Source organism: Nothobranchius furzeri, chromosome 2 (genome assembly GCF_043380555.1).
Source record: "Nothobranchius furzeri strain GRZ-AD chromosome 2, NfurGRZ-RIMD1, whole genome shotgun sequence".
Lineage (NCBI taxonomy): Eukaryota > Metazoa > Chordata > Actinopteri > Cyprinodontiformes > Nothobranchiidae > Nothobranchius > Nothobranchius furzeri.
The window spans coordinates 98652706-98673678 of NC_091742.1; the positions used below are offsets into that span (position 1 = coordinate 98652706).

The 20973-nt window shown below is 42.5% G+C and overlaps 2 protein-coding genes across 3 annotated transcripts in view; one reads left to right on the top strand and one right to left on the bottom strand.

Annotated features, from left to right (window-relative positions):
• Positions 1–20973, top strand: part of LOC129162178 (oocyte zinc finger protein XlCOF6) — an 849318-nt gene that overhangs the window by 491104 nt on the left and 337241 nt on the right. The gene's annotated exons all lie outside the window — the stretch shown is intronic.
• Positions 1–20973, bottom strand: part of LOC129154865 (zinc finger protein 595) — a 34882-nt gene that overhangs the window by 8177 nt on the left and 5732 nt on the right. Inside the window, exon 2 of one of the 2 annotated variants that reach the window (XM_070548579.1) lies at positions 12227–12433. In XM_070548579.1, the coding sequence (XP_070404680.1) occupies positions 12227–12245 (19 nt within the window). In that variant the 5' untranslated portion in view covers positions 12246–12433. Of the gene's footprint in view, positions 1–12226; positions 13147–20973 lie in introns of those variants that run through there. The other variant, XM_070548578.1, reaches the window with a different exon arrangement.

Sequence of the window (20973 nt, forward strand, 5' to 3'; positions counted from 1 at the left end):
TCTCTCTCTCTCAGTTGCTGTGCGAGCAAGCCGAGCGCGCCGCGTGACAACCCACTCAACATAATTCACGGCCCAAATCCAACAGAACCGGTCGGGCTGATTTGGTTCCGGTTCAGTCTCAGGTTATAACTCTAGCACTCAGCCCTGCAGTACCACATTAAGGCGGAACCACTTGGTAAATGTGGAGGACGCTCACTCTGACAGATTTGGATGCTGCGCTGGTGCGGCCGTTAAAAAAACAAAACTACATTCCACTATAATCGATTTTGGCGTACCTTTCTACGATGCAGAATCATTTATGTCCGCATCCCGATGCATCGATTATTTGATTATTTCCTCAGCTCTATTGGGCAGTGCTATCCCGTTAAGTGTCGATCCAGATGCTAGAGAGCTAGCTTTCATCATCAACTTACCTATCGTGTCCCCAGGGGACATCTGTAGGCTAAGAGATGTGGTTGATGTAGGTAATTGGGTTGACGACACTCACGTCAAGTTACATTTGCCACCTGTCGTCGCATTCCACAAGGACACGCCTCACATCCGGTTGGTTCCAGATCTGTGCGTGCGTTCCCTCACACGTGGCCTACACCTCTTGTATCCAGGCACACCTTCCTGCATGGCGGTGCCACTGGTGTGTGTGGTATAGATGAGTTGTCTGGAGATTCTAAATGTCCTATGACTGTGACTCCACGTTAGCATGTGGTTCAAACTACGGCTGTTGTTGTTGTTGGCCGTTGGTTGGTTAATACCCCTGCTCTTGAAGCAGATGTTTTCTATGGCGTGTCCACGCGTGTTGCGCTTCTGTCCCAAAGTCTATGGGTGTCAGTTCCACGTAGTGCTGTGGTCCATGTAGGGGAGGTCTCTCTATATTACTTGGATCCTGGGGAGCATATGTCTGTTGTGGAGTTTTCTCCCTTCTATGATAACATTTCCTTTGCTTTTTCTCCAGCTACGGCGGATCGTGTTACATTCAATGGTCCGACCATGGTTCGGGTTGGTGCAGTAAACAGGGTGCTGCGCGAGTTGTCGGCAGATCCTGGTCTCGGGTTTCAACCAGCCTCTTACTCCTGGTCCTCCGCTGATTCTCTCGTGTTATTCACTGCATGCTTAAAACTTTGTCTTTGGGGTTGGCGTTTTTATTGTTCCGTAAGTTCTCCGCACGGTTGACCTCTTTAAGGGACTCGGTCCGCAACGTCGGTAGCCGCCTATCTCGAGCTCTCGTGCCGGTTGTCTGTTAAGCCCCGGCTGCCCAGGTCCTTCCACCTGCGCCAGTTGGTCCTGTACCTCCAGCTGCGCAGGTCGGTCCTGTGCCTCCACCTGGGCCGGTCGGTCCTGTGCCTCCACCTGCGCCGGTCAGTCCTGTGCCTCCACCTGCGCCGGTCGGTCCTGTGCCTCCACCTGCGCCGGTCGGTCCTGTGCCGGTCGCTCCTGTACCTCTGCCTGCACCTCCTTTGCCTCCGGTTAAATTTTCAACTTCAAAAGGGGGGTGATCTCATTCATCCAGATCCATCTGTCTCATAGTTCTCCGTTTCGAGTGACACAAGTTGATTGTGTTTGTGTGTGTGCATGGTTGTATTTCCTGTCTATACATGACGTGCAGACTTGGGTGACTTGAGATAGTCATGCTGTGGGTTCCTGAAGTTTTGTAATGGTTAAGTCATTAACAGTTAAAGGTGTGTATTACGCAAACTGTTGTGTTTATCCAAATTCCATTTTTTTTTATTTACTAATCTCTAATTCCTTATGGGGTATATCCACATATAGGTTGATTACTAACATCACTGATTTACATTCTCGTGTTATTTCTTCATTCATATATATATATATATATATATATATATATATATACACACACAGTGGGGCAAAAATGTATTTAGTCAGCCACCGATTGTGCAAGTTCACCCACTTAAAATGATGACAGAGGTCAGTAATTTACATCATAGGTACACTTCAACTGTGAGAGACAGAATGTGAAAAAAATCCATGAATTCACATGGCAGGATTTTTAAACAATTTATTTGTAAATCAGGGTGGAAAATAAGTATTTGGTCAATAACAAAAATCAGTCGTCCTGTCCCCTTAGCAGAAAAACAGCCCCAAAGCATGATGTTCCCACCCCCATGCTTCACAGTAGGTATGGTGTTCTTGGGATGCAACTCAGTATTCTTCTTCCTCCAAACACGACGAGTTGAGTTTATACCAAAAAGTTCTACTTTTGTTTCATCTGACCACATGACATTCTCCCAATCCTCTGCTGTATCATCCATGTGCTCTCTGGCAAACTTCAGACGGGCCTGGACATGCGCTGGCTTCAGCAGCGGAACACATCTGGCACTGCAGGATTTGATTCCCTGCCGTTGTAGTGTGTTACTGATGGTGACCTTTGTTACTGTGGTCCCAGGTAACGAGTGGAGGACAGAAAAGCTTCTTAAAGAAGACGTTACAGGTCTGTGAGAGCTAGAGATTTTCCTTGTTTGAAGTGACCCCCCCCCCCCCCCCCCGGTAAAAAATCATTGGATTGCAATTTTGGGGAGGAAAGTAGAGTTACAGGCTGGTATATGTATGATAAAGTATCATGCTCATTGTTCGGGCTGCATGGTGGTGCAGTGGTTAGCACTAGGGCCCGACCGATATTATCGGCCGATATATAGGTCATTAACTCTATCGGCTATCGGCCAAAAGACGGCCGATATGGCCAATATTGCGCTACCTATCCAGCAGATGGCGCCAGCTGTATGAACTCATGTTGTGAGGCTCCACTCCTCGGGGGTGGAGCCACCGTCACAGCACACATGCAGCGGAGCAGAAGAGTCAAGCAGAGAGGACGGTGATGAGGAAGTAGGAGGTAAGTCTTCAGCTTTAAGCATATTTGTTGCATCAGTGGTAAGTTGAACGGTAAAATAAGCAATGACAAAAGTATGTTTCCCCTCAACATGCTTCCTAAGTTTATTGTGTGCCTCGTGGCCTCGTATTGAAAAGTTAACCTGAAAAAATAAAATAAAACTGCCGCAGCATTACGCTCAATGCAGAGCTCACGCTGCTTCCCCTTTAGTCATGCAGGGCAGTAAGTAAGTAACATTAGCCTTTTCCTGGTAGACATTCTGGAATATTCTCCGACAATTTCCTCCGCTCTTCTTCAGCAGTCTTTTCAAACTCCCCCCCTCCTCTCCCTAGCTGGGAGAGGGGGGGTGGGGGGGGGGGGTAATAGAGAAAGTAAACATCCCTCTCTACAACAGAATAAATCTATTGTATTTTTCAGCCTTATATTTTACATAAGGCTTATATATTCCACATACTAGTCATTTAACGTATCTTATTTTTATTTTCCTAATACTGTCGGCTTTGGAAAGGATCAAAACACAAAAGTGTAAAACTCAAAAGTATTTTAATGCCAAAAATCAGGTGACAGAAATAAAAGCAGGTAGCTAGGACACTGAAACCAGCAGAGTATGACTGAAACTGAACCGTAAGCACTGAGGAGTGAGAGATGACAGAGGACTAGTTATGAGGAGGAGCTGTGAGTGGGAGCAGAGGACAGCAGGGGAACATAGGAGGAAGTAGGGCTGCTCAATTAATCGAATTTTAATCACGATTACGATTTGAGTTTTGAACGATTACAAAAAACAAAACAAGCCGATTATTTGCTCCTCCCGCTTGCGCTGCCCTGAGTTGCAAATGAAGCGCTCCTCCCACAGTGTTGCCAACTTAGCGACTTTGACGCTATTTCTAGCAGCTTTTCAGACCCCCTTCTTGACTTTTTAAATCTTAGAAGTACCTAGCGAACACCTCAGAAACATCTCTGGTAACCCTTAGCTACTTTCTGGATAACTGTCGTCGACATTTCCTGCAGGTTAGCTAAACACTCCGCCTGCGCTCCGGACCGTTCTTCAGGACATTAGGAAAGGGAATGATGCAGTGATGTGTCAGTCGCTAAAGAAACAGCTCTCGGAGCCGGCTCCCTGTTAACCAGAGTGAGTGACACACACCGTACCTGCGGACTCCTGAGCCGATAAAAACAGCTAAATGTACGCGTGCTAAACACACATGCATCTTGCCCGATTGCTGTGAGACCGGGTGGGGGGGTGGGGGGTGCAGCTGTGGTTGGGACAATTATTACATTAACTGATGGACCTGTAAATAAATAGTTTATAAATAAGGTAGAAATAAGTTCCTCACGCTGATAACTAATAACTAATCTCTCTGAGGACACGGTGCTAGTGCACGCTCCTACAGCACCTTGACACGACTAAATAAATGTTATGCAACATTTTGTGAACATCAATTTATTTGCATGTATTTGTTATAAATGCCACTGTATAATTCTTGCTGTCAGTATTTGCAAGATATTGGTATTTGGATCTGTACTGGTTAGACTTACATGAGTTAAACCAAGGTCTACAGCCCTTGGGTCATAAACTATGAGCTATAAGTATATTGGTCTTTTTATACTGGGAATCAGGAGTTATTTTAGTGATAATCTTGTTTCTTATTTTTGTCCTGATTGTGCCCTGAGCAATTTTATGACTGAATTAAAAACAAATAAAATCATCATAAATTGAAAAATCGTCCTAAATAATCGTGATCTCAATTTCAGTCACCATAATCGTGACTATTGTTTTTGCCATAATCGAGCAGCCCTAGGAGGAAGTCTAAATGAAAATATTTTTAAAGAAGAAAGAATCCTAAAAGGGAAAGAAGAATAACTAGAAAAAAAACCTGACAACAAACTGAGTAGAAAATTCAGTGGAAGGAAGAAAAAAAGACTTGAATACTAAATGAGAAAACCTGAACAGCTGGGGAACCAAACAAAACAGAGCCATTGGTTTTGAGCCACAAAGTCTGATACCATTTATTTACATGATAATTTTTAAACTTTTAAGTATAAAAATGCCACATTTAATGTATTTTACTTTGTCTTGGTATCAACAGATATATAACTGTACTTTTATGCTGATTATTTTATGACAGATGGAAAAAGAGGGTCGTAGTAAGGTGTGGGCCTACTTCACTACAGATCCATCCAGTGATGTCATCTGTAGGGCTGGGCAAAACGATTATTTTTGTAATCGCTTAATCTAGTGATTATTTTTTCGATGCATCGATTAATCTAACGATTAATTTGTTAATTTGATTAGATTAAATTATTGATTATTTCCCAATTATTTGACTTGTATAGCAGTTTGATTATTACTAATTTATGTATCTCAATGAAATAAATGCAAATTTCTTCATTTGAACACATTTTAATTAAAAAATTTCAAAAATAAAGTTGTAGCTGTGTTGAGCAGCGCGTAGCTGTGAGAACGACACCACTCTGCTTAACAACCTGAACAGCTTCTTTGCACGATTTGAGACACAGAACAACACACGCCCACAGAAAACACCACCACCTCCACACGACCAGCCTCTGTGCCTGTCTGTTGCCAGGCTGTTACCATCAACGCCCGGAAAGCAGCAGGTCCGGACAACATCCCTGGTAGTGTGCTGAAAGACTGCGCAGAGGAGCTGAAGCAGGTCTTCACAGACATCTTTAACACCTCGCTGAGGCAAGCCACTGTCCCATCATGTTTCATGACTGCCACCATCATACCTGTACCAAAGAAACCATCCCCAGCTTGTTTCAATGACTACCGCCCCGTGGCACTGACACCCATTATTATGAAGTGCTTTGAACGACTAGTCATGTCACACATCAAATCCACCCTACCTCCCACTCTGGACCCATACCAGTTCGCAAACAGAGCAAAACGATCCACAGAGGATGCAATCTGCTCTGCCCTGCACCCAGCCCCAACTCATCTGGACAAGAAAGACTCATATGTGAGAATGCTGTTCATAGACTTTAGCTCAGCATTCAACACCATAATACCACAACAATTCATCTGTAAACTGGACAGACTGGGCTTCAGCACCTCCCTTTGCAACTGGCTGCTGGATTTCCTCAGCCAGAGGCCGCAAGTGGTGCGTGTGGGCAACAAGGTCTCAAACAGCATCACCCTGAGCACGGGGGCTCCACAAGGCTGTGTGCTCAGTCCTCTGCTCTTCGCCCTGTTGACACATGACTGCGCACCAACCTACAGCTCCAACCACCTTGTGAAGTTTGCGGACGACACAATGCGGTGGGGCTCATCACCAAGGGCGATGAGACCCACTACAGGAAAGAGGTTGAGCTCCTGACCACTTGGTGCAGAGACAACAACCTCCTGCTAAATGTTAGTAAGACCAAGGAGATCATTGTCAATTTCCAGAGAGGCCACACCAGCTACCCCCCATTGACCATCAACAGCGCTGCGGTGGAGAGGGTGAGCAGCACCAAGTTCCTGGGGGTGCACATCAGGGAGGACCTCTCCTGGACCACCAACACAGCTTCACTGGCCAAGAAAGCACAACAGCGCCTCTACTTCCTGCGCAAACTCAAGCGGGCAAGTGCTCCACCACCCATCCTGATCACATTCTACAGAGGAACTACTGAAAGCATCCTCTCCAGCTGTATCACTGTGTGGGGCGGTAGCTGCACTGACTATAACAGGAAAGCTCTACAGCGCATTGTGAGAACGGCTGAGAGGATAGTTGGTGCACCACTCCCCTCCCTGCAAGACATTTACACCACTCGCCTCACCCGCAAAGCCATCACAATTGTCAACGATGCCACCCACCCCGCGCACTGTCTGTTCAGCCTCCTGCCCTCTGGAAAGAGATACAGAAGTCTCCGTTCCCGCACTACCAGGCTCACCAACAGTTTCGTCCACCAGGCTGTGAGACTGCTGAACTCTCTTCCCTCACAGATCCCAGCCAGCAGAATCACCAGGGTGACAGGAGTATAGGAAGACAGACTGGACCCTACACCCCACCCCACACACACACACACAAATACACGCACACGCACGCACACACACACCACACACACACACACACACACCACACACACACACATACACATTATACAAAAAGGAAATAGTGGTTGAACCAATAATGGGGTAAACATTTCTGATTGTAAACAACTACCTCTGCATAGAAATTGCACACACCTGCTGCTATATGTTTTGTATATTATTAGCGATATTTACCTGTTTAATATTATCTTATTGTTAGGGATGTTTTTTGTTTTGTTATTGTTGTGCATCTGCACTTTATGTAAATGTCTACGCATGGGACAGTGTGAAACGTAACTTCAATTCCTTGTATGGCAAGCACATTCGAAGAATTGACAAATAAAGTATTCTATTCTATTCTTGTAATAGTAGTACGTTAGAGATAACATTTAACAAAAACTTAAATGTTGTGCAAAATATTCATATAAATCAAGGAAAATTTATAACAAAAAAAAATATATAGCAGCCATGGCGTCTTTTAACAAACAAAATCTAACATAAGTAACCTAAGTAGGACTCTGACTAGACTTGTCCAAGCATCTGTGGTAAAGGAGATTTTGGATGAGGCCTTTTTTAGTTTGTTCCTTAGTTCCTTAGCTGTTATCTGTTTTGTTGGTTTTTATTCGTGGCTCATGATGGCCAAATGAGTCGGAATGCACACGTGCTGATTATGAGAATCGGCGAGAGCTGAAAATGTGGGAGAGCGCTAATTGGCCGCAGTAAAAATCTTAACAAAGACAACGTAGCACCTGCTAAATGTAGCCGTCGTGGACATTATTACAATATTGTTGAAGTGCTTGCAAAAGCAAAATGACAACGGACTCTTGATTGTCAAGTTTAATGCCTCGTCCTGTTTGAACGTTATTTTTATACATCATGCTCCTCCAGCCTGTTGATCTAATGACTGCAAAAATGTGCTGCATTTTGTGTAAAAAACCTCTTTTTTAACACATCTTGTAGATTAAATATTTTGAGAAAACACTGAAATATGGATCTTCAAATTATTTTGATATTATGCTTTCTACATAAATATTTTTGTAATAATTTTAATTTATCTGTGTGTTGTCTGTGTGATTTATGTTTTCAGGAACAAACAGAAAAGTCTGGAGGACTTCTGTCAGAGAAGAACACCCCGCACCCCCCAGGAGGTGGCTGTACTTACTGAAAGCGTCCTATCTATGATTCTGAAAGACATGAGACCACTTGCTGTGGTTGAGGGTGAAGGATTCAAAGAAATGCTGACCACTTTTCAACCAGGTTACACTCTGCCTTCTAGGCGCCGTTTTACAAGCATGATGGAGAGAAAGCATCAAACTTCAGTTGAGAAACTAAGGAACAAACTAAAAAAGGCCTCATCCAAAATCTCCTTTACCACTGATGCTTGGACAAGTCTAGTCACAGAGTCCTACTTAGGAGTAACTCGTCCTTTCATCAATGACAATTGGGATCTTCTCTCCTTCAATTTAACAACACTCCCAGTTGAAGAGCGCCACGCTGCAGAAGACCTTGCCTCCTGGGTGGCGATAATGTCCTTGCCATTGTGCATGATACTGCCAGTAACATGGCTGCAGCTCTCCACATCCTGGAAGAGAAGTTTGGAGTGGTGTCCTATCGGTGTGCTGGGCATACACTGCAGCTGGTTGTAAACCATGCACTGAAAGACCCCAAGATTGATAAGGCACCATCAGCTGCACGGGGCCTCGTAAAGCACATCAGGAAAAGTGAGCCAGCTAGCATCAAGCTTAAGGAGAAGCAAAAACAGATGGGTACAGCTGAGCATGAACTAATCCAGGATGTAGCTGTCAGGTGGAACAGCTCATACTACATGATTGAAGGTCTGTTGGAACAGAGATGGCCAGTAGTTGCGACGCTGTCAGATCCAGAAGTCACACAGCGTGGGAAACAGTACCTGGATCTGAAAAATGATCAGTGGATTCTTCTGGGTGAGATGAAGGAGGTGCTCAAGCCTTGTGAGCAAGCCACTGATGTTCTTAGTGGACAGTCTTATGTCACAGCCTCTGTTCTCCCCCCACTGCTGAAGGGTCTTCTGAAATCCACTCAAAACAAATCCTTCGATTCTGCTGCGGTGAACATTTTCCAGAACAGTGCAGAAGAGGAAATCACGTCAAGGTGGCAGCCAGAGGTATCTGCATTTCAAGAAGATGGGAAAAATGTGTCACTCATTGCTGCTGCCCTCGATCCACGTCTTCGTAAACTGAAATTCCTTTCTCCAGAGGATGCTCTGAAACTGCAAGTAAGAGTACAGAAGGATGCACTTGACCTCAAAAGGGAGCAGAGATCACAGCTTCAGCAGGCAACTGTGGGGCAGGAAGCCTCAGCTAGAAGAGGTCTGTGTGTTGGACACGTTGTTGGGTACCGATTCTGAGGAGGAAGATTGTAATGAAAACATTGACCAGGGTGGGGACGGAGAAAATGAGACAGTGAGGAAAGAAGTACTGTTGTACTTTGGGGAAGCACCTATTCCCCCTTACACGGTGGAAGAATAATGCAACGAGATTCCCCACACTGGCTACTTTAGCCAAATCATGTCTGGCTGTACCTGCCGCACCAACACCCTCTGAAAGGCTTTCTTCTGTTGCTGGAAACATCGTCACCAAAAAAAGGGCAAGCCTGACTGCTGAGCATGTAGACATGCTAACATTCCTTCACACCAATGCAGAACTGCTTCATGTGATGAATATGGTTGGACACACACACACACACACACACACACACACAGAGAGAGAGAGAAACAAGAGAGAAGGCAGCAAAATGGATGTTATTTTTTTAAAGAGCACTTTTTTTGCAGAGAGCAAAGACAATTAGGGCTGCAGCTATCGACTATTTTTGTAATCGAGTACTCTAACGAATCTTTTATTGATTAATCGAGTACTCTAATAAGTTACTCTTTTGTGTTTGTAAACCATTCTATCAAACAGCATGTTATAAAATATGAAAGACCTCCTGAAATGAGCAAGCAACTGCCAGTTATTCTTCACGTTTTATTCAAAATTAGTTTTCAAACTTCAGCACTTCAACTTTACTTCACAGTAAACAAATGCGAGCGGCTGCGGCCCAAACAGCACCAGAACCGCTCACGGCGCATGCGCAAACATGGCTCGCCAGCTGTTTCCCTATTAACACACGTCCGTTTTAATTTCAACACTTTTTTTGTCTCACACTAACAAGGATTGTCGAAAGCATGTTTGCCGTGGTTATGTCAAATTATACTGATCACACAACGTTTTCCTCCGCCTCTCATAAATACCCGTGTCCTCCTGCAGCAATCCTTAGGGACAAATATCAATAACAACACAGTAAAAAGTCTGACGTGTTGTAAAAACTGCTATTTTTGGCACATTTTAGGACTGACGTGTTGCTACCAGACGTACGCTGTGAGCTGAAACTGAGCGCTACAAATGAAAAAGTCGCACAGTGTCTGCAGAATATATAGAAATACAGGCTAAAATGCATTATCTTGTAGAGGCTCCGAGTCCGCCTACAGAAGTGACATTTACATGTGGATGTTTCCTGGTCAGGTGCTGCAGCACGGAGGATGTGGTGTTGTGGTAGGCTAAATCCATTTTACAGTATTTACACTGGACTACGTTTTCCGCCTTAAAGCGTGAAAAATGGTCCCACAACTTTGACATTTTGTCTTTTTCACACTCCACCGGGGTCCACGTTGTTCGCCATGGCTTAAGAGAAAGTTAAGTTGCGTTCGCTACTCGCGTGTGCATTCAGTGCAGTGTGTATGTGCGTCAATTATTTCGGTCCGGGTGAAACATGACCCCGGGCGATTGCAAAGCCATGAATTAATTAAACATGAATTAAACGAAGCTTCGAGGCAGAGAATTTGACTCGAGGATTTTTTGTACTCGAATCATTCGAGGTACTCGAGGAATCGTTTCAGCCCTAAAGTGAATGTTATTTTTTATTTGTTCAAAGACACCATTGCTGCTGTTTATATTTTATTTATTTATTGTTGTTTTGCACAACATTTAATTTCTTGTTAAATGCTACCTCTAAAATAAGATTGTACTACTACTTGATTTTGGATTTTTTTTATTAAAACAACAATGCATAACTACTTCATGTGATGAACAAAAGAAAAGGCAAAATTGATTTTATTTTGAAAATGAACAACACTTTTTTGCAGAAAGCGAAGTGAATGTTAGATTTTGTTTGTTAAAAGACGCCATTGCTGCTATTTATATATTTTTTGTTATAAATTTCCCTTGATTTATATGAATATTTTGCACAACATTTAAGTTTTTGTTAAATGTTATCTAACATAAGATTGTACTACTATTACAACTTAATTTAAGATTTTTTTAATTAAAATACATAAATTAGTAATCAAACTTTTATACAAGTCAAATAATTGGGAAATAATCAATAATTTAATCTAATCAAATTAACAAATTAATCCTTAGATTAATCGATGCATCGAAAAAATAATCGCTAGATTAATCGATTACAAAAATAATCGTTTTGCCCAGCCCTACTGCTCAGCACCAGAACTGCACTAGTTACAAAAAGAACCAATCAGCTGGCAGAGCTCCCTGGTGAACGTGTGAGCTGCACAACTTGCAAAACTACGTGACTCCATTTAAGGAACAAAGTAGAATCCAGCTGCTGTTGTTTATTTGTTGTTGTTGTTTATAGAAACTAAATATATCTGCGGGGCTTTAGGCCCAGGGCAGAGTTTTACACCTCAGACCAAACATTCTTCTACAATCTGCTCTTTAACTGTATTATTTCCTGCTATTTCAGCTGTTAACTTTATTTTCTCTCTAAGTGTTTTTCTCCCCAGAAGAAGCTACAACGATGTTCTGCTGAGCTGTGGTGGCCTCATGGAGGGGGCCATCGTCAAGCACACTGCTGCTAACCACTTTAACATTCTCCCTCTCCTGATAATAACTTTTTACTCTCTTTGACGTTGGATGTGCTACTACTAGTTTACCCGTTTAACTATAGATCCACTAGGATAAATACTATAAAGTTTATCTCTCACCAAATAGAATATTTACTAAGAAATCACAACGTAACCATAGAAACACTACTTGGTGTGTGTGTGTGTGTGTGTGTGTGTGTGTGTGTGTGTGTGTGTGTGTGTGTGTGTGTCGGATGCATCTAGAGATAAAAGTCTAAAGTTATCTCTGACTGAAGGTGACCTGGCTCAGCGAGTCATGTCTGGTGTGAGAAGGACCTGTGCAGGTAGATGATGAGGAGACTCGCTGCTCGTGAGCAGAGGAACAGCTGATGAGGCTGGTTACTAGTGTGTTAACACAACAAAAGCGGGAGGACCATGGGGCTGGAGGCCTACGCAGGTTGGTGAAAGACTCACTCACCATTCACAAGCTCGCTCATCGATCCCTGGTGCCAGGAGCTCCTGACCAGTTATTCAAGTCCGTTTCCAGGTCAACTCCTCGAGGCCCCAGCTTCTCCACTTCTCTTCTTCTTCCCGTTCCAGTCACTCATCACTCCGTCACTAGCCGTTGCTACTCAGCGGCTAGCTCCCTCCGTCCCTCCTCCCACTCAGCTCCCACTTCCTGCTCCTCTCTATGGCAAGCCAAATGAGCATTTATTCTGATATCAGGATATCAGCCAGAATTGTCATGAACATGTAAGCCATTTCTGTCCACTAGTTAACTAGTTAGGCATGTTTGTGTCAACTAGTTAAATATCGAGGGTGAAAATGTGCCCACTAGTTAACTAGTGGCAGCAGAAATGCGCACTAGTTAACTAGTGAACACATTTAGGCTTCAGTAGTTAACTAGTTGACACAAAAACTGCTCACTAGTTAACTAGTAAAAGCAGAAATGTATACCAGTCAGCTAGTTGAAGGTATTTGTCTCACTAGTTAACTAGTGAGGGTCAAAATGTGCACACTAGTTAACTTGTGGTAGACATAAATGTGCACTAGTTAACTAGTGAACATATTTTAGCTTCACTAGTTAACTAGTTGACACATAAATGGCTCACTAGTTAACTAGTAAAGACCAAAATGCACACCAGTCAGCTAGTTGAAGGTTTTTGTGTCTCACTAGTTAACTAGTGATGGCCAAAATGTGCACACTAGTTAACTTGTGGTAGACATAAATGTGCACTAGTTAACTAGTGAACACATTTTGGCTTCACTAGTTAACTAGTTGACACATAAATGGCTCACTAGTTAACTAGTAAAGGCCAAAGTGCATACCAGTCAGCTAGTTGAAGGTTTTTTGTGTCTCACTAGTTAACTATTGATGGCCAAAATGTGCACACTAGTTAACTAGTGAAGGCTTAACTCCTAACTAGTTAACTAGTTGGAGTAGGTCAGTGCCACTAGTTAACTAGTGAACCATTAATGACTCACTAGCTAGCTAGTTGATGGCAGCAGGCTCACTAGTTACCTAGTTGATGCATCCATTGTCCAAACTAGTTAACTAGTGAGGACATAAATGTATACTAGTAAACTAGTTCAAGTCTACATTCACACTAGCTAGCTAGTTGCGCAGAATTCTAATTAGGAGGCGGAGAATTTCTCAAATTAAGACTCTCTATTGGCTCCCTGTGTCAAAATAAAATATGACAACCAATCACAGTGCGGAATTTCGTAAAATCCCACCCCAAACATTTGCATGCGGCACACAAGTTAACATGCTGGCCAGAGGAACCTCAGCTAGTGAACTAGTAGTGGCTTCAGTGTGACACTTACATGTAAACTTGTGAAGGCGGAACTGCTCACTAGTTAACTAGAGAGGGTACAAATGTCCACTAGTTAACTAGTGAGGTGCAAAATAAGTGTCACTAGTTCACTAGTGGGCCCCAAATCGCCCACAAGTTAACTAGTAAAGTGCGGATATGCTCACTAGTTAACTAGTGAGGTGCAGATTTGCTCACTAGTTAACTAGTGCACCCTAAAGCGCCCACTAGTTAACTAGTAAGGTGCAAAAAAGCATCACTAGTGAACTTGTAAAGTGCAGATATGCTCACTAGTTAACTAGTGGGCCCCAAAATGTCAACAAGTTAACTAGTAGGGTGCGGATTTGCTCACTAGTTAACTAGTGAGGCACAGATATGCTCACTAGTTAACTAGTGATGTGCGGATTTGCTCACTAGTTAACTAGTGAGGTGCAGATTTGCTCACTAGTTAACTAGTGCGCCCTAAAGCACCCACTAGTTAACTAGTAAGGTGCAAAAAAGCATCACTAGTTAACTTGTAAAGTGCAGATATGCTCACTAGTTAACTAGTGGGCCCCAAAACACCAACTAGTTAACTAGTAGGGTGCGGATTTGCTCACTAGTTAACTAGTGAGGCGCGTATATGCTCACTAGTTAACTAGTGAAGTGCGGATTTGCTTACTAGTTAACTAGTGAGGCGCGGATTTGCTCACTAGTTAACTAGTGAAGTGCGGATTTGCTCACTAGTTAACTAGTGAGGTGCGGATTTGCTCACTAGTTAACTAGTGAGGTGCAGATTTGCTCACTAGTTAACTAGTGAGGTGCGGATTTGCTCACTAGTTAACTAGTGAGGTGCGGATATGCTCACTAGTTAACTAGTGAGGTGCAGATATGCTCACTAGTTAACTAGTGCGCACAAGACGCACACTAGTTGCTGTTTTTGGAGCAATCTAGTTTACTTGTTATCTAAAAATGTGTTCTTACTAGTTAACTAGTGACAAATTTACCTTCACTAGTTAACTAGTTGACATATTTGGCCTTTCTAGTTCACTTGTAATGGGACAGGAAGCACTCACTAGTTAACTAGTGAGCATATCTGCATTATAATTTTTTCTCAGTAGCTTATAGAGGGCAAACTGAGCCTTACATGTTAAGTAGTGAACACAAAACACTGTCACTAGTTAACTAGCTGCAGAAAAATGCCCCTAAAACTAGTAAATTTGTGGAATTTGAATAAATACACACTTGGCTGGCATTCTGTGTAACATGTTAACTAGTTCGACCGCTGTACTGCTCACTAGTTAGCTAGTGAGCAAATCCGGCCTTTACATGCAAATGAAGAAATGCAGAACAGCAATGTGATTGGTCCATTTAGGACTGAGAAACAGAGAAAGTATGGCGGACTCTGTTCAGGCTGTTCTAAGAGAAAATTTGATAAACTAAGATTGTTTGAGCATATAAATATGTTTTGACGACATTTGTAGCGAGAAAGTTGTGGTGTATTGCTGTAATCTTTGTTCAGTTAACGTGTACAGTGTTTAGTTTTCAGTTATTAGTCTGAAAAAGCCTGGAGGCGGAAGGCAGCGGCAGACAGCATGTCTGTTTCTGTTGACAGGAAAGTGCAGAAACTCCGCAGAAATCTCCGTCAGATATATTGTTTCACATTTCTACGGAAGCGACAAGTTTATAATAATAAAAAAGGCTCTATTTTACATACGTTGCTGTAAAGCCTGCCAGCACTCATGATGTTTTGAAGGGATAAATTTGCGAGGGGATTTAGCTCATAGCACTGGTGGTCTAGTGACTAACGCGTTCGCCTGCAATGGCGAAGATCGCGGGTTCGATCCTGGTTAATATGCTTTAGTTTTGTACATTATTTCACTTCTTTTCTTTTGCATAATTTTTGTATTTATGTCAACAAGAAACAAAATACGTAACGGATTAGTGGGCAGAGTTACACACACACACACACGCACGCACGCACGCACGCACACACACACACACACACACACACACACACACACACACACACACACACACACACACACACACACACACACACACACACACACACACACACACAACATGTAAACAAGTATTTTATGAGTATGAATCTGATTATTGCCGACAGTCGATATTTAAGCATGTGTGTCCCCCTTCCTCAATCCATCCTCGCAAAATAAAATCATCGGCACAGCACAGCAGGCTTTCTCTTGATCCAGAACTAGCACTTCGAAATTGATCATGTCCGCGGCCATCTGCTGCACAATCAGCTGCTCGCAAAGCGGGATACATTGAAAACAGCTTCATGAACTGAGACACAACAGGGTTAACATCGACAAAAAAATCCACAAATAAATCTAAATAATTAATGCCATTTCCGTCTTATTCGTTGAAATATACAAATAGCAGATCATAAATCTAGAGCAGAAAAAGCTGCTGCAGGAAGCAGGGTTTGTAGTTATTCATGCACCAATTCATCAATGTGATTATTGATCAAGATCAGGTAAACTGATATTAATGTTGCAACATTTCATTTGATCATCTGAATGATACCATACAACTGAATGACCTGTTGAGTCTCTGCATATTCAGGTATTTACTACGGAAAACAAACAACAGCAGGCAGCAGCAGGACTCCCCATGTTATTTCTCGGGTCGCTGGCCCGCGGTCGTCTGGGCCGCTGCGGTCAGCTCTTAGCCGGGAAGCCCTCGTTCGGCTGCGTGGGCTGCTTCACCGTGGACCAGCTCCCAGCAGCCGCTGGTCGGGAGGAACGCTCTGGCTGCAGCTCCGATCAGACCCTACCAACACCTCGCCACAGACAGCACCGCATTAAAAGCCCACAATTACGACCCGCTCCCCAAAGTTACAATTCTCAAGCACTGATGAACACATACATAACCCACAACAGCTATGAAATGTGTGTTATTTACGGCAAAAAGGAGATATTTTTCAAGCCGACGTGCCACTGTTAACCGCAGTTGGCTTGGAAATGTGCAGATTTTATTATTTTTGTCAATTAAAATCCCCCTTGTTTGCTCTTACGTTTTACGAAAACGCAATATTAATTAAAGCACGCTTTAGTGATCAGCATGTAAAGCAAAGAAGAAATGTGAACATTTCAACCCATTTCGAAACAACCAGTAATATGATTTCTTAACACGGTGCAGCGGCAGCATTTAAAAACCAAAATATAGTTTTTACTCTCCAAAAAAAGGAGAAGACAGTCACGGTGCAGCAACCCATTTTAGTCCATTAATCTCCACAATAAATATCCAGACAGAGAATTTCTACGGCCTCCCTGTAAACTCCAATGTCACCCAGGACCAGTCTTAAAGAGACAACGTGCTTAAAGGGAAAGTGTGTAGATTTCTGGCAATAGGGGGTAGTAAATACCAAAGTCACTGCAAACAAGCTGTATTTTTTGTTCAAGTGAGGACCTTACTAACTAATGCTTATAAAGCCAACAAAACCCTCTGGACTCTAGCTGTAACTCTCAAATTAGGATATGAGATTAATGACTCTGGTTCACGCTCCAATTCATTAATTGTTTGAGAAATGCATCTTTTTATGTTGAGTGCCATCCGCCAAATAACACACGAGAAAAGGAAGAAGAAGAGTGTTGTTGCACAGTTTTCAAAGGAGTCAAAAACCACCAGCAAAACCATAAATACAGCTAAATAAACATAGAATCCAACATGGCGTCCTCCAGAGAGTCGGACCCTCGCCTGTGTATTTTATTACTATGAAGGGTACATGAACTGATTAGGAACACAAGGTCATAGGGTCAAAGGTCAAGGTCGTGTGAGGTTATATATATATATATATATATCAAAAATTGTCTGAACGGGTTGAATGATTTTGACCAAATCAGAGGTGATAGCTCCCTATCAAAGGTAGATAAACTGATCAGGTCACAACCTCATAGGGTCAAAGGTAAAGGTCGTGTGAGGCCGTATATATGAAAAATTGTTTTTTGTGTGCACTATCTTCTGAACAGGTTGAAATACTTTGACCAAATCGCAGGTGAGAACTCCCTATCTAAGGTAAATAAACTCATGAGGTACAAAACCTCATAGGGTCAAAGGTCAAGGTTGTGTGAGGCCGTATATATGAAAATTTGGCTTTTGTGTGCAATATCTCCTGAACGGGTTGAAGGATTTTGACAAAATCAGAGGTCATAACTCCCTATCAAAGGTAAATAAACTCTTCACATACACAAGCTCATAGGGTCAGAGGTCAGTGTCATGAGAGGTAATATATATGACCAGTCAGGCATATCCCGCGACGCTCTGCATCGATTTCCAGGGCTTTCTTGTTTCTACAGAGTTTATGTAGGGTGCTGCTGGTTTGGGGTGTTATGTCAGCAGGCAGAGTTTAGGAGTCTGACAGCTGTGGGGAAGAAACTGTTTCGGGACCTGGTAGTCTTAGTCCATAGGCTCCTGTAGCGCTTCCCAGAGGGCAGGAGGGTGAAGAGTCCATTCGATGGGTGACTGGAGTCTGATGGTTTTCCCTTCCCTTTTCAGACACCAAGAAAAGAGGAGAGTAACTTTATTTTGTTTGTGTGATTTTATTTTGTTGTGTGACTACTGGTTGCAGTTCCCTGTTCAATTGATTGCTGTTCCCTGTTAAATTAAAAAAAGAAAAAAAGTCTAAAGTTTTGTTTTGACTGGAGAGAACTAAAAAAGGTTACACTGTCTTCTGGTACTAGCTCAAAATAACAAGTGGTGCTCGCTGCAGAACCACAAAGGCGGAGCTGCACCAGAAGGTGGAGCTGCACCAGAGTCAGCCCCGCCCATTCCAGAATCAGCCCTGCCCATTCCATTAGAGTCAGTCTAATTCCTTCCAGTTGTCAGACTTGATAGCATTCTGGAACCAAGAGGGTGTTGTAGCTAAAAAATGCGAGATTGAGGACGGAGTTGAGAAGTTAATTGAACAGTTTTTGTAAAGGTTCCATATAATTAAAAATCTAACTTTTGGGACTTTTAATCATGTTATATTGTCATTTCCTCATAAGAAACACGCCAAAGCCATTTTTAGCCTCATTCATGCATTTTCCTCCCATCTCAGCTTCAATTTGGTCTCCTCCCCCGAAGCGGGTCTGGTCTTGGTTCTCAAATCTGGATATTCTGTGAATTTTCTGACAAATTATTTCTGAAATGACTTCTACTGAGACACCGCCAATAAACCATACAACCCATCTCAGAGACACACTGAGAAGCACAATTACATGTAACGCCACTTGATTTATAACAGATGTGGTGGTGTAGTGGTTATGGAGTCAGGTTGACATGCTGTTTCGCCTCCCAGTAGTGTAAGTTTTAGGTAGTTTACAACCTCTTTTCTTCATTTCTAGCTACACTTGCCAGTACTATGTTTACAACAATTTACTGGTATACCGTTTAACATATAATGTGTTTTTTTATTTATTTATTCGTTTATTTAGCCAGTGTGAGTCCATTTGTGAGCAGAGTTTCAACTAAAATGCTGTTTAGGAACGACCAAATTCAAAGAACTTTTAGCGACATAAATATTTTGCTGAAAATAAACATTACAACTAAAATATAAACAAATTGAATGTATCAGCTGGCTAAATAGACTGCTGACGACCCCACCGAGAATCGAACCAGCAACAGCTGAGGGGAAAGCAAAAATCAACTCAGACGATTTTACCACTAGACCACCAGAACCCATTCAATAGATTGAAGTGCTGTTGTACACCAGTTTTATCAGACCAGCTGTAGGCAGATATTCGCTAAAAGAAACCTTTTCATTTCGAGATATATTCAGTCTTTGTCATGTAGCAAGTTATATTTATCTTGTTTAATTGGAGCATAGAACATAGCATTAACGACTGTAAACTAGTAACAGCCGTAATTCATGTGGGTCAGGTCAGTTTGAGATAAAGTTGAAAACAAAAACGGAAGTCAGTGGGCTAGGCTGAGTTTGCGTGAATGGGCGGGGTGCAGCTCCGCCTTTGTGGTTTTGCAGCGAGCACCCTCTCCAAAATAACCACAGTTTTTTCCCTCAGTGTCATTTGATCTATTTCTTGGGAAGATGGGTGGATGGATGGATGGAGATATATATATATATATATATATATATATATATATATATATATATATATATATATATATAATTATTTTTAATATAGCCTTTTTCAATACCAAACTTTCAATACCAAACAAAAATGAACTACAATAAAATTGCTGGCACACTAAATTCCAATTCTCCTCAATGGGACTTGAACTCGCCAACTGATCTCCCTTACACTACACCAAACGAGGTGCTTTACTTGATTTGGGAGGGGGGAATAAAAGCAGTAAAACAATAAAACTTTGAACATTACAACACAAAGAGAAAATAAATAATGTTACAGCAATTGCGGAATGCCATCTGCTGGATTCGAACCCGCCGCAACGACCAACCAGTAGGTGTCAAACCATGACTAATGAGTTCAAGCCTTGGCGCTCAGGGACACCCATCAGTATGTGATTGTGAGGCCACAGCACATACGTTTTAGACTGGGTGGGATTCTTATACCCAACAGGAGTCTTCTGCCCGCCTTCTCATTAGAATATGCATAATTTGTGTTTCAGGCACTAGTTAACTAGTGAGCTGCTGCACTGCCACACATGTAAAGTGGTGAAATTTCAATTGTTCCACTAGTTAACTAGTGGACAAAAATGGTCAGCTTGTATGTGTTTTTAGATGTAACTAGTTAACTAGTGAGCAAATCCGCACCTCACTAGTTAACTAGTGAGGTGCAGATATGCTCACTAGTTAACTAGTGAGGTACTAGTGAGGTGCAGATATGCTCACTAGTTAACTAGTGAGCATATCTGCACCTCACTAGTTAACTAGTGAGCAAATCCGCACCTCACTAGTTAACTAGTGAGCAAATCCGCACCTCACTAGTTAACTAGTGAGCAAATCTGCACCTCACTAGTTAACTAGTGAGCAAATCTGCACCTCACTAGTTAACTAGTGAGCAAATCCGCACCTCACTAGTTAACCAGTGAGCATATCTGCGCCTCACTAGTTAACTAGTAAGCAAATCCGCACGTCACTAGTTAACTAGTGAGCATATCTGCGCCTCACTAGTTAACTAGTGAGCAAATCCGCACCCTACTAGTTAACTAGTTGGTTTTTTGGGGCCCACTAGTTAACTAGTGAGCATATCTGCACTTTACAAGTTAACTAGTGATGCTTTTTTGCACCTTACTAGTTAACTAGTGGGCGCTTAAGGGTGCACTAGTTAACTAGTGAGCAAATCTGCACCTCACTAGTTAACTAGTGAGCATATCCGCACCTTACTAGTTAACTTGTGGGCGTTTTGGGGCCCACTAGTGAACTAGTGACACTTATTTTGCACCTCACTAGTTAACTAGTGGACATTTGTACCCTCTCTAGTTAACTAGTGAGCAGTTC